At 40.4% G+C, this 14,785-nt stretch overlaps 1 protein-coding gene across 1 annotated transcript in view; it reads right to left on the bottom strand.

The window, feature by feature from the left end:
* The window catches only part of RAPGEF5 (Rap guanine nucleotide exchange factor 5), a 213,411-nt gene that overhangs the window by 141,471 nt on the left and 57,155 nt on the right, over positions 1-14,785 (bottom strand). Inside the window, exon 6 of the mRNA XM_060108417.1 lies at positions 12,655-12,721. Within this exon, the coding sequence (XP_059964400.1) occupies positions 12,655-12,721 (67 nt within the window). The remainder of the gene's footprint in view (positions 1-12,654; positions 12,722-14,785) is intronic.

Below are 14,785 nucleotides of genomic sequence, written 5' to 3'. Positions count from 1 at the left end.
TTCTCTGGCACTTTATGGTGCCTTCAGCCTCAAAACATAAATGCTCGAAAAGCTGTTTTGCATCAGTACAAGACTCAAGAGGCAACAGAAAGTGTCAAATGCAAACCCTGAGTGCCAGGGATCACGTCCATGGGAGAGGTTAACTGAGAAGACATGGCAGCCTTCCTGGAGGAACAGACCCTTGAAAACCAAGTGTGAAGCTGGATGGAAAGTCAGCAAAGGTCACTGTGGGAGGGCAGATCAACAGTGGCAAAAGTCTTACCTAACCACAGGGCCATTCTTGAAAACTAACTTTAAATAGGATCATGAATTCACAAATTCCTTAAAGGATTTTAGTAAATCTATTAATCTTAGAAACATTTAAATGTTGATACCATGACAGAAATGTTTTTAAAACACAGAACCCATTTTCTCAATTACCTAAATTAAATGTAAGAAACATAAGCCAATACTCTTCCCTGTTTTATTCCCAACTATACTTACTTTTAAAACACTATAAAATCTTAAGATAGTATGGACTTAAAGAATTCTAGAAAAATAAATAAATATGCTTCTTAAAGCCATCAATGTACTTTTGGATAAGACACAAACTGAGCAGTGATGGTGGCTAGACTTCTGTCCTATGAAGGAATAACCATGGGCTCAGTGACAATTTTCTTTGTTCCTTGGAGGCCTGTTTTCCTATTTCTAAGTTCATTATTTTGTTCTGAAGAGTTAATATTGCCACAAGAATGACACATGGATAATCTTGTGACTGCCTGTTAATGTCAACCAACATGATCAACATGAATTTTTTGACAAATAAAAATTTCATATATACGAAATGTGTTTTAAGGAAACAAGTATACATTGGACATTCTGCGTTTTGCTATAACAATGAAATAAAACATTGATTATGCGTACATCATTAAATTAAAAAAAATTTTTCATCTCAAGCTATTTTTTTCCATTTTCCGGTAAGACCAGAGTATTTTCAATCTATGTCACATTTAAATGATTCCTCAATAGATTTATATGATATAATTTATTTAACAAAGTATCTTTAAAGACAATATAATTTGCAAACTCATGTCTTAGTATGTCTTTTATTTCATATTATATGTTATTCCTTACATGTCTTTTCTCAGTCATCATGCTCTTTGGAACTAAGTTTCTAAACTGTACCAAGAGTATAAGTTCAACACTAGACATTCTAGGGATCTTCTATGGTAAGGATCTTGCATCTGTAGGGGTAGGTCCTATAGAACCTTGCAGGGATGTTATATTAGAAACTCTTGCATTGGCATGAATCCAGATCAACTAAGACCCTTTCCAACTAGACAGTCTATCTACAAAAACCGCTAACATAGGAGGGCTTCCTGGAAGAACAAGATTCAGAACGCAAGATCCAAAAGCCTAAAACAGGACTAGGAAATCTCCTATGACAACCCTGAGAGAAATTCTGGGATTCTGGTTGTTGAGGCTGAATCACAGCTCTTCACCCCACAGCACAGGACTGCTGTGAACATTAAATGAGTTAATACCTATAAAACATCTGGGAATGGTGCCTGAAACAGTAAGTACTATCTGAGTGTCAGCTATCATCATCACATTACTGTAAGTAATATAGTTGAGCTTAACAATAAATTATAAGAGCAAAGTCCAATCTCTAGTTGCTTTAATATTTCATATGTTTAAGACCCTTCTTCCCACCTAAATTTTGAACTCCCTGACAACCAGTAATGCTTCTGCTTATAATATTCCACCTACATGGCCCCCACATTGCAACTAGCCTAAAGGGGACGGATATGTTACACCGAAAAGTTGTGAACAGTGTCTACAGAGCTTGTACTTCTAAAAGCTTTAAAAATAAGCTTTTAGATTTCCACAGAATTCCGAAGCTTTAACAGATGTGTGAAAGACAGACTTTAGTTTTAGAATTTCACTTTGAAACCTCAGAGGGATCAACTGACCAGCTGTGGCCTGGCAGCTTTTGACATCTGAGACATAACTGCTGATTAATGAATCAATGGATGGCAGATATGTATTCAACAAGGAGTGTGTATTAATTTGGTATTTCTGCCATAGCAAATCACTACCCGTTTAGCAGCTTAAGAAAGAGGACATCCATTTATCATCTCATATTTCCATAGGTCAGGAGTCAAGGGACAGCACGGCTCAACTGGATCCTCTGCTTAGAGACTCATGAGGCCAAAAATCAAGGCATGGGCAGGTCTGTGTTCCCTACTAGAGGCTTTGGGAGAGAATTAAATTCCAAGTGCATGCAGGTTGTTGGCAGAATCTGGTTCCTGCTTCTGTAGGACTGAGGTGCCCATTTCCTTTCTGGTTGTCACCTGGCACCCGCCCTTGGCTCCTAGAGGCCTCTCTCTGATCTCTGCACGTGGACTCCTACTTCTCAGAGCCAGTGACACCGCGCTGAGTCCTTCTCATGCTTAGGTTTTCTCTTTACTCTCTCTTCTGCCATTTCTCTTTGATGCCTACCAGAGCAAGGTCTTTGGATTAGACTGGGTCCATGCGGACAATCCAGGTCTGCAGCCTTATTTATATCTGCAAAGTACCTTTTACCATGTAATGGAATATTTACAGGTGCCAAGCAGCACATTCATCTTTAGGACCATTCTACCTACCACAGAATGACAACACAGATCCTCAGAGCCCTCCTGAAAAGCTAGCCCTCAACACCTTTTTAGGGTTTCATAGTAACATGTTAATAGAGTCTAGTCCTGGAACTTGATTTAACTGGTGTAACATCTTTACCGGGGCACACCTCTGAGTTCACACAATGGAACCCGAAGACTTGAGAACCATTCTGAATAAATTTCTAAATTACTAAACCGTGCAGCCATGTTTACACTATTTAATGATTCCTAACGGGTTAAAAATTAAAGTGCTGTTTAATATAACTTCGTAGGTTTCATTTTGTAAAATTCTTCAAATAAGGAGGGAACTCTATATACTACTATACATAAAATGGATAACTACTGAGAACCTACTGTGTAGCACAGGGAACTCAATGCTCTGTGGTTACCTAAATGGGAAGGAAATCTAAAAAAGAGTGGTTATATGTATATGTATAACTGATTCACTTTGCTGTACAGCAGAAGCTAACACAACATTGTAAAGCAACTATATTCCAATTAAAAAAAAAAGGGGAACGCTATAATCAAATTCCAAATACAACCGGTTGAGATCTATTCAGTAACTATGAAGTATTTTAAGTGAAGATAATAGAGACAATTGCTTTTTGAACCCTAAATTATTATTTTTAATTAATGTGGCCTCTTAATACTTCCTGTCTCAAATGCTTTATCTCTCCAATGCAAATGACAGTACACTCTGCTATCGAGGCTGAAATGTGACAGTGCATGAAAAGCTTGAGCAGAATGCCTGCACAAGGTAAGAACTCAGCAAAAATCACCCATTCTTTGCCTTTTACCCAGATCTCACTTGGTCTTCTTAACAACAGGCTAATAAATTAACATCTGCAAGCAAGTTTCCTCAATAATTTTCCCACAAAGAAGTTCACCTCTGGGACTTCCCTGGCGGCGCATTCATTAAGAATCCGCCTGCCAACGCAGGGGACACGGGTTCGATCCCTGGCCCGGGAAGATCCCACATGCCACGGAGCAACTAAGCCTGTGCGCCACAACTACTGAGCCTGTGCTCTAGAGCCCTCAAGCCACAAATACTGAGCCCATGCGCCACAACTACTGAAGCCCACGTGCCTAGAGCCCATTCTCCCAACTACTGAGCCCACACACCACAACTACTGAAGCCCACATGCTCTAGGGCCCACGTGCCACAACTACAGAGCCTGTGTGCTGCAACACTGAAGCCTGTGCGCCTAGAGCCCGTGCTCCGCCACAAGAGAAGACACTGCAATGAGAAGCCTGCGCACCACAACAAAGAGTAGCCCCAGCTCACCACAACTAGAGAAAGGCCGCGCGCAGCAACGAAGACCCAGAGCAGCCAAAAAAAAAAAGAAAAACTTCATCTTTGTGTTGTTTACAATAGAAAAGATGGAAAATAACCACAATGTTCAAAAATCAGGGGATGATAAATCCATGGAATGGGGTACTATGAACCCCTACAAATGTTGTAGGAGGTACTGTTAACACTGAAAATATATTAAGTGAAAAGAACAGACCACAAAATAAAAGGGTCATTTTTTTTTACACATTTTACAAAAAATATACACGCAAGAAAAATAACCTAGAAAGTAACAAACACTAAAGTGTTAATAATGAGTTATTTCTAAGTGGTTTCATTCTGGGCATCTTTTTTATTCTGGAATTTTAAAAAGTTATTAAGTCTTTATATTCAAGTTACTCCAAATGTCAGATAAATTTTTAAAATTTGCAAAGTATAATCCACAGTAATGACAACTCACTACCAAATTTACCACCTTTTTTTTTTTTTTTTTTTAAGCGGTACGCAGGCCTCTCACTGTTGTGGCCTCTCCCGTTGCGGAGCACAGGCTCCGGACGCGCAGGCTCAGCGGCCATGGCTCACGGGCCCAGCCGCTCCGCGGCACGTGGGATCTTCCCGGACCGGGGCACGAACCCGTGGTCCCCTGCATTGGCAGGCGGACTCTCAACCACTGTGCCACCAGGGAAGCCCTTACCACCCTTCTGACACTTACAAATATAGGAATAGAATTCACCCGATTTCTACCCAGTATCCACATAAAATTTCCTTATATTCTGATTTTTACAACAACATAAGATAACAAACTAATTTAAAATCTACCTTATTCCGTCACCACCAAAAACTCAAGTAGTTTTCACTTTTTTATATGCCTCCTGGTCCTGCTTCACATATGGACATACTATTTAAAGCTATGCCATTAAGTATGCAAAATTACATTTCATCTAAGCAGCAATAAGAAGTTCTATTTTAAACAAATGCACAAAGAAGAAACCCAACACGAAATATTCATGGATCACCTTTTAAAGCTCCTTCCACTTCCCTCAGATAGGGTTTCACAGGAACACTTCACAAACCCATAACTGCAAATATACAAATTTTTTTGACTTTTTAATTTTTTAAACTGAATATAGTTGATTTACAATGCTGTTAGTTTCAGGTATACAGCAAAGTGATTCACTTCATATATATTTTTTTCAGATTATTTTTCCCTTGTTTATATACAAACTGATAGCTAAATGATCTATTTCTATTCCTTGTCAATTAAAAGTGCTTATGTTTTCTATGTGTATTGCAGGTAAAAATTATTATCTCCATCTTGGGAACAGATACCCAAAGACCATAATATACTGTATATGTAACATACACACACACACACACACACACACACACACACACACTTCTTCCCCTATTAACAAGGGATTCATCAAGACACGTTTTATTCTTGAATGGGTTCTGCACACTGACATCTTTCTGAACTAATGCTTTTAAATAAATACCCCTACACTGGGTTCATTGCAGTAGGCAAAAGACATGTACTATGCTGTTCACCAAAACCAACTTGACAAGGCTACAGTTAAATTAGGTTACCACATGATCTGGGCATGTGCAGATGGTTTCTTTGGAAGTAGAGCCAATAACTTAATAACTATTTTAAAAAGCGGTGTGCATGTACATCTGTATCTTTCAGTATTTAGGGATCTATTCCCAGGATGAAGAAAATCACTTTGACGTATGATAGACATAGAACATATTAAGCCTTTTTTATTGACAAAGGAGAGAAAAATACCATTCAGCTATCTGTTCACATGTTGACAATCATGGGCTTTGTGGCATGTTACTGTGAGATCCTCCCTGAGGGAAACTGAAGGAGCTTTATTTAAAAAGCTCTCCAAGTGGTCCTAGAGACTTAAAAGTCCACGGCCAAAGTCACCTTGAACACTGTAACAGCTGATCAGGGTAGCTCTAAAGCACAATGAGGGAAGGTACTAACAAGCCCCACAGCTTCTTATGAATACCAAGAACAAGGAATACTACACCAAGAATGTGCTACAAGTCCTCTGGGGCCTTCTTAATGCTCTTTGAAACCAGAGCTGTCTTCCAAGGCCTCACTTGACACTTTCTCAAAACTCAGTCTACCCGGCCCTTCCTCAAATCACATAGTAGCTCTGAAGCCACTGGAAGGGCTGGAGCCAGGCTACAATTCCACATAAGAATTTTATGTTCCCTAAAGACAAGAAATATAAGATGTTCACAATCCTGTGGCAGCCAGACAGAAGGTTAGTCATTCGCTGGCAGAGCCACTTTTATTCTCTTAACATGCCCACTCAAGTCTGTGATAGACTTAGAAAATGGAGATTAACTACACTGCTTCTCCATTCCTCAGAAAGGAAGACGCAGATAGCCAGGAGAAACGGTGAGTGGAAATTAGTATTTCAGCATTTTAAAAAACCACATTTCTAAATGTGGCAAAATTTTTCACTGGATTGTGCTAATCAGGTACTCAATGCGACAGATTCTCCCCACTTCCCTAAAATTATTTCTAGACCTAACTAACTTGACGTATCACCTCTTAAATAAGTTCCCAAAATTCTAACTCTTTAAAGATCCAGCAAAACTCAAATCCCATGCTATTTCTGCTTCCTGAACTGGTGCCAATGTGAACGTTTCCAATCAAAAAAAGCTGTCACCTTTATCTTCAGATACTATTGTTCAACAAGGAATTTCTCCAACGTATCAACCCAACTTGTAGATTCATCAAGAACAAACTAAAGGAATCCTAGCCACTTTGTACGCTTCCTGACCCAGAAAGGGTGTAGACAGAGTCCTGTGAAAGACACACCTTAAAGAAAATGGTGGAAGGTCCAGGTGAATGATTAGACATGGCAAAGGAGAGGAGTTTTAAATGAGTGAAAGCAAAACATGAGAACAGGCACGTGAGAGGAATGAGACAGTTGACAAGACAGAGAATCTTGGAAAGTTGGGGTCTTTGAGTTTCCTAGTATCATGCTTTTGGTGATACAAGACAACTGGTTGTTCATTAAGACTCAGTTCCTTGGGCCTCCATGAAAAGTATTTCCCAAGAGAATTCTACCTAAGGAAAAGATGACACGGGAGAAGAATCAGAAGCCCAGGGTAAGTGCAGGTCTTAGTTAATGAGAATAAAACCAGATCCTTTTTACCTGTAAAGCAGGATCCCACATAGGGAAAAAATGAGAAGATGACTTTTACTAGAAAGAGTGCTAGGAAGCATGACAGAACGAGTTCATGGTTGATGTGAAAACTGATGGAGTTATGTCCAACTTCTGGACACTGAGCAGGGAAGAACCTTTCTGTGAAGTTCACAACATGCTGCAGTTATAACCACCTCTTTTTTTTTTTTCCCTAGAGAGGTGCAAAAAAAAAAAAAAAAAAAATCCATAGCAGATCTCTTTTTCTCTAACACTTTCACCAAAAGTTATATATCTTAGTATGGCTATTGGCTTCTTGGGGCTTCATCTGCTTCAAGATCTTCTAGAACTTACAGCGGTCACCCCATTTATAATTTGGGTTTGATTGCTCAGTGGTATTTCTCAGAGGAGTGATAATATACCCTATGAGAAGGAATTTGGAAAATACCACTAAGAGCATCAAACGTAGAGGTTCTACACTAAAGTTTGAGGAGCTGAAGAAAAGGAGCAACAGGATAGAGCAGAAACGTACCAACAGAGAAATCTAAACTACTGAAAATTATCAACTACATCAGCTTTGAGAAGGAATATGAGGGTGTAAGAGCGTCTAGTTAAATGGTTCCCGAGTATTAGATTCTGTTCTCATCCACACTGACCTCTCTTCCTAACTTCTGTATACTTGATTTGTCATTTGAATTCATCTCTCAAGATATGGCCACAAACTCTTCACCAGGTCACATTTATTGTAGACACTCAACACTGTTCTCTTCTACCATCCAAGTGATGGCTGACTTCGCTGGACCAAGGAGCACAGAGGACCACGCCACATGCCCTACCCCTGTCCTTTTATAAACGCCACTCATATAACCATGGCATCAAATAAGCATCTAATATGTATTTATTAGTATTAATATTAAGTTATTAATATTAATATAATATAAATATTAATTATTAATGTATTGTATATAATACATTAATATTGATATAATTAATGTTAATAGTATATAATATCAATTAATATGTATTAATTCACAACTTAGCCTAACTCACATCACCTCAGCGGTTTGACCGTGTGGATAAAAATCATGAATTTCACTCAGATGTTTGTGTTTTCTTATCTCTACAATTTCCATCAAGAAGATTTAGCCCGAGGTAACAGAAACAGCCCAAAATGGTTTGTTTAGGATGTTGATTTTAAGGAAGCATGAGCTAGAAGTCCAGAATCAGTTTTTATCTCCTATTTAAGGATGTCCATATTTCCACTTCCTGTCTTTGGATGATGCCCAAGTACTTCTCAGTTCTTTAAAATGCCTTAAAGCTTAGCTTATTTCCTAAATTTACATCCTAAGAACTATGACTTTGAAAGCAATATTTCATTCACTATAAATTCTTCCCTATGTCTAGTTTATCCTGGATTGTAAAACAAGTATATAAAATCTATGTCATCAATTCTGAACACTCCTTTTGGCATATACACTGGGAGAATTCATGTTTAAAAATAAAATAAAATAATGCTCAGAACTTCAAGGATAGGAACTGGGAGACTATGTCATCCAAGGGCCCTTCTTGGTCTGCCAGCTTTTATCAGACTAACAGAGACTCATAGGAAATGAAGAAGAGAAGATTTTCAAGTTAACAAAATGTGTAAGGTCAGAAGATATTAAAAAGGAAGCTAAGACGTTAAGGCAGAAACCACAGGTACCGCAGGGAAAGCCAGACGATTTTCAGATAATAATGCCCAGAGTGTTTCTGTAGACTGTACATAATGGAAGGAGTCTATTAGAGCCATGTCCTTTTTCCTTAAGCTGAAAACTTCTTACAAAATTTTCTTCTTTAGGTTTTCCGATGTCAGGTGTTTGGGAGGGTGGCTCTTTCCTGAAACTCACCAGAAACGTAGCTGGAACATTTTGATTGTCCATGTTTGTGTACATTTAACAGCTGTAAATCTGACTGAATTATCAAGGCGTTTTTATTTCTATACACATTGTCTTCTCATGTTCCTTTAATATGAAAACTCACTAGTGTTTTCTTCCAGGGTAGAATTTTAGGTATTATTTTTTTAGATGACAGGACCTTTCTCTTGATTAACCTGAGACTAAGAAATAAACTATTTTAAAATGAGGATTTTTTTTTTTTAAAGATAGCAATATACAGGGCTTCCCTGGTGGCACAATGGTTGAGAGTCCGCCTGCCGATGCAGGGGACACGGGTTCGTGCCCCAGTCTGGGGGGATCCCACATGCCGCAGAGCAGCTAGGCCCGTGAGCCATGGCCGCTGAGCCTGCGCGTCCGGAGCCTGTGCTCCGCAACGGGAGAGGCCACAACAGGGAGAGGCCCGCGTACCGCAAAAAAAAAAAAAAAAAAAAAGATAGCAACATACAAAACCCTGAAGTTCGAGTAAAAAGAGGTGAATATACAGGGCAGCACAGTAAACTCTACTGCGGGAAGCTGCTGCCCCCTTTCCAGTGCCCCCTGATTACACAAAGCTTTTGAAGAGCACTTTAACAAGTCTGCATTACAGACGTCACTTTTGCTTTCCTTTAATGCATTTAAGGGTCACGCTAGATGACAACTGTTACTTGACTGATGTATGCAACATCTCCCTTCCTACATGGTGTTAACAGCTAGGTAACAGAGTTTTCATACCAAAGCCAACAGGAATAACTACATTGTGAAGAGGTGAAGACAACAGTCCCTTCATAAATGCTTTTATACAAGGAACAGAGGAATTTTATTTATTTATTTATTTTTTTGCGGTACGCGGACCTCTCACTGCTGTGGCCTCTCCCGTTGCGGAGCACAGGCTCCGGACGCGCAGGCTCAGCGGCCATGGCTCACAGACCCAGCCACTCCGCGGCATGTGGGATCTTCCCGGACCGGGGCACGAGCCCGCGTCCCCTGCATCCGCAGGCAGACTCTCAACCACTGCGCCACCCAGGAAGCCCTGAACAGAGGAATTTTAGAACTTAGATATTGTCTAGTCCAGCACTCAATTTGGCCAAGGTCATAGTGTTGAAAGAACTAAGAATCAAGGTCCACGTTCTCAGTTCAAAGACGGTTTCACTATTCCAGGCCGATCAGCCATCAATTAAGACGTGAATTTTTCTCCTCTATCCTTTATTCTCATTCCCGCTCCAGCACCTTATCTCAGTCTTTTAGCTTGGAGATTTTTTCTAGCAAGGTTACCTCAACCAAATACATAGCCAACACTTTGCTGTCCACCCTCGTTTTTAGAGGCTTTCTTCAATTTAACTTTCATGGTATAAACCATTCAGTATTTCCACCTCTCACTGTCCTCTCATCTCCCCACTGCCCTCTTATCATGGGTGCTGCCCAAGACTCCATCTTCCACTACGCTCTTCAATCGACAACCTGGACTGGTTCCCATAACTCTAGCCCTGACCTTTCTGAGGTCCAGATTCACGTCTCCAGGTGTTTCCCGAATATTTTTACATCCTTATGTCCTCAAACTCAGTGTGTCCAAAATTACGTCATCTCTCCTTCCACGCATTTTACTCAGCTTCCTAAGAGTATCATCACTTTTCCATTCAAGTTCAGAACTTCGGTTATCTGACTCCTCCTCTACATGTACCTGTCCTACTGATTTTTAAAAACTTCTTTATGCTCCTTTTTGAACTCATTTTTCTTTTGGTTCCCCCCAAAACCTCCAGAAACTATAACAGGTTTTCATCAGCCTCTCAACCAGTCTCCCCATCTCCAACTCATCTTCTTGTTTCTTAAATGTCTGCTTCATCATGTTAATCTGTTGTTCAAAAAGTCTTTCACTTTTCTCTATTAGGTGCTTCCTCTGTAACCAGATGGGTCTACTATTTTCCCACTGTACTTTCCCATTCCTCTGCCTGCACACAATAAATCCTACAGCTAGAGTACACAACCTTTGTCACCTGTTCACATCCTGATTGCCTTCGATGATGGTTCAAGCCCCGTCTCTTCAATTAAGCTCTCAGCTACGGTTCTTGGACTTACTATCTATACACCATGATTTTTGATGCTCAATTGCCAGCTGTTTTATAGGTTAACTTTTTTTTTTTTTTTCTTTTTTTTGCGGTATGCGGGCCCCCCACTGCTGCGGCCTCTCCCGTTGCGGAGCACAGGCTCCAGACGCGCAGGCCCCGCGGCCATGGCTCACGGGCCCAGCCGCTCCGCGGCACATGGGATCCTCCCAGATCGGGGCACGAACCCGTATCCCCTGCATCGGCAGGCGGACTCTCAACCACTGCGCCACCAGGGAGGCCCAGGTTAACTTTTTAATGTGCCTATCTTTCTGGTATAGCTGTAGGAACCACATCTTACCTGTCTGCTGCTTCTGAAACTTACCTAATAACTGTACTACGTTATCAAAAAATGAGGTGTAGTATAGCTAAGAGAACATGATTAGGAAGCAGAAAATTCTAAGTTTAGATCCTGGCTTTGTTCCTTTCTAGATGGGTGACTTTGGGCAAGTTACTTAACCTATAGAAGCTTTCATGTCTGTAAAAGAGAGATAACGCCACTTATTTCACAGGGTTGTTGTGAAGTGTAACATGTGTGTGTGTATGTATGTATGTACACACACACACAATGTTTAACATAGTATTTGGTCTGTAGTGAGTGTTTTTTTTAAACTGATGGCTGTTAACAATTTTGCACATAATAGGCACTCCTCTTTGGTCACTATTTTAAACTGCAAAGGTCATGTTAAATATTTTTTCATAACACGCTGTCAAGATTTCATTTCATGTGAAGTTTTATACCACTGAGCATTGTATTTAGCCAAAAGTTACTTTTCTAAGCTACATTCCAGAAGAGTAGGAAAGACAACTTTTAACTTTCAAGCTGTGCCCAGATGCCAAGACTCGGTGCACGAACTGTGTAAGATCAGTTTCATTCCACATATATAACCCAAGCCAGCATGACTTTCAGCAAGCACCACTTAAAGAATGCAGTTAAAGAAGAATTCAAGAATCTTTGGTAAGGCTAGAAAAGTTTCCAGAAAGCCCAGCCAATGGATAAAGATTTTGTGAGATAGGATTGCTAGAGCCTGTCAAAAACCGGAGCTCCATGATTAGAGACCATGGCCAGCTTTTTCTAGGAAGAAGGGGATAAGCTTTCCTTCAACCAACAAGTCAATTACTGACTCTAATTAATGGCTTTAAAAGACTTAATGAAAATGTTGCAATCTACTACATTTAAAAACTGAGGACTTGATCTTTTGTTGGTTGAGGTGATCATTTTTTCCCTAATGAAACATACAGTCTTTTCTCCTTTGTGCAGCAGGTCACAACTTTCCCTAGTTTAAGTCATATTGTATTAAAAAAAAAAAATCCTCCACTAAGGTTCCAGGAACTTTCCACCAAGAGCATCTATGATCTTGCAGGAGAGGCTGCATCAGAGTAGAACAAGTTAACGCCATTGACCCCTTTTGCCTTGACTTGGGCCTCCCACAGTGATGAGCAGCCATAGGGCAAGTGTCTCTCTACACCACTACCCAGACTGCTGCCCTTCAAAGACCCCTCATTGTTTCTAAACCCCTGGGCAGGGAAATCACATGGCCTTACCGCAGACGTTAGACGACAAAGAATTTCATCGCTGCTCTCTTCTGAGTCTTCAATTTTCTGATGAGATCTTTGAAAAACAAAGAATAAATTACTCTTCAGCTTTGGTTTTTCAAATTTATTCACCAAGTGATGGAGAATACACAGTAAATAATAGCATTATTGCTTAATACATTTGAAAGTGCCCATGCGAGTAACACGGTGACCATAATGCCACAGGAACACAGCTCTGTTGCAGCCCAACTGTTCCTTCGAAATCAATTAGCAAGAACGTCTTTCCCATACATCAGTTAAATCCTGAGGGCTGCGTACTGCTCTCCAAATGATACCACAGAATAATCCTGACACACCAGATTTACAAACACGGGCATTCACAAAGCACAAGTGGATGGCGAATATAACGTAAAGTACTGACATTCCCGCTCAGTCTAAATGAAATCCAGATTCCAAAAATATGAAACGTGAATTTTCCACTACATCTGAGTTTCAGCCCAAACAGATTTATTATGAAGTGGTCTATTATAAGCCTAATACTGTGATAAAAAATTACATTCAATACAATAGCAGAAGCACTTTGGTCTTTTTTACGAGACCACAGCCCAGTTGAGAAGAAAATTATCCATGTGTTAAATAACTAAGGAGACATACAACATAATACATAGTATAAGATCAGTGTGTTTAGAAAAATCATCTTTCTCATGTAATTCGTGAAAATTTTTTCACACAAATGTACATGCTAACATAAAAAATTATCTACTTCAGACAAATCTTATAAAACTACATTTTTTTTCCTGACTTGGTCAAAGGGAAAAAACATTGACTAATGCCAAGTGAATATATGTAATTGTCTCCCAGATCTATTTCCACAAGCAATTCCTTTCAACACCTGTGGACTTGGGGGGGATTGGTGGTAATTGCCTTGCAGAGCGGCGGTATGGCACTGGCAGTCCAGTGATTGATTTCAGTCTCGGGAACCGTAGTGGGCCAGCTGGAGCACAAGCCTCGCGGGGCAGGAGGGTTTCTCCTGGCTCCTAAGACAGCTAGGAAGATGCTCTTTAAGAAAAGAAAAGCCAGTCGTATCAATTCTGGCACTGGCTTCCTGTTTCTGTAAATGTTATTAAACTCTTTCAAAAGAAAAAAAAAATCCCACCCTTCAAGTCAGAGCAATGAATTACAAACTACCGCCTGTTCAAGAATTGCATGTTCTAGATATGAAACAGTGGGCATGTTGTCAAATAATTTCATTCCTAGTGCAGCAAAGCGTCTGAAACATGACCTTGATAATGAACATTTCAAACAATGAGCCTTATTATTAAAATGATCTATTCACAAGGTTTCCATACACACGAAGTTACACTGAGAAGAGATTTGCAACCCTTTATAACATAAGCCACCCAACTAGGTTTATAAGATTATGCTGAGGTGACAAACAGATATGAGAGGAAATTAGGAGCCAAGAGCATTAGACACAAGAGCACCAAACAAGGGCTTCAACGTCCCGTCTGTGTCTGTGTTGAAGCGCAAGCTGGTTGTGCCCGCTCATGCCTCTCAGCCCCCAGCAGCACCTGAAGGCTGAGTTAACGTGCATGACGTACTTTGCATTAGCACAGATTCTGTCATGAATGTGTTTTCAACAAACTGCTGAAAGGAACTCAAAACTCCAAGGGAAGCTCTTGTGTATGTCACGGATCGTGGTTATTTGCTGAGTAACGGCCAGGCTGTTGCTAGCTCAGTGACAAATAATTTGTCTCTGTGCAAGCAAAACTATCTTTCGTCACGCTTCCAGCACAACACATGCCTTGGCAGAAACGTTTCTAAAGGAAATACGTGTAAGACAGACAGAGTGATGCTCTCCCGAGAGCTGTCCCACAGCCCGTGTCCCATTTTTATCCCCTCAATCACCGTAATGTATACCCAGAACTCCCAAGTCCTTCTCTAGCCCCTGAATCTTCCCTGAGCTCACCCTGTGCTTCCATCTAACTTCAGTGTGGCTCTAAGTGGCCATTCCAGAATGCCTTCACCCACATGGGAGTCTCACAGGCTCCTCAAACTCAACGTAACTTCCACTGACATCCTCTTGCCTCCTGCCCTCACCGGGTCTGCCAGCGCCCGTCACCGCTCGGCTTTCTGTCAC

The sequence above is a fragment of the Mesoplodon densirostris genome, chromosome 9 (genome assembly GCF_025265405.1).
Source record: "Mesoplodon densirostris isolate mMesDen1 chromosome 9, mMesDen1 primary haplotype, whole genome shotgun sequence".
Classification (NCBI taxonomy): domain Eukaryota; kingdom Metazoa; phylum Chordata; class Mammalia; order Artiodactyla; family Ziphiidae; genus Mesoplodon; species Mesoplodon densirostris.
Note: the sequence above shows the minus strand (reverse complement) of the source record. Positions and strands in the feature narration are given on the sequence as shown.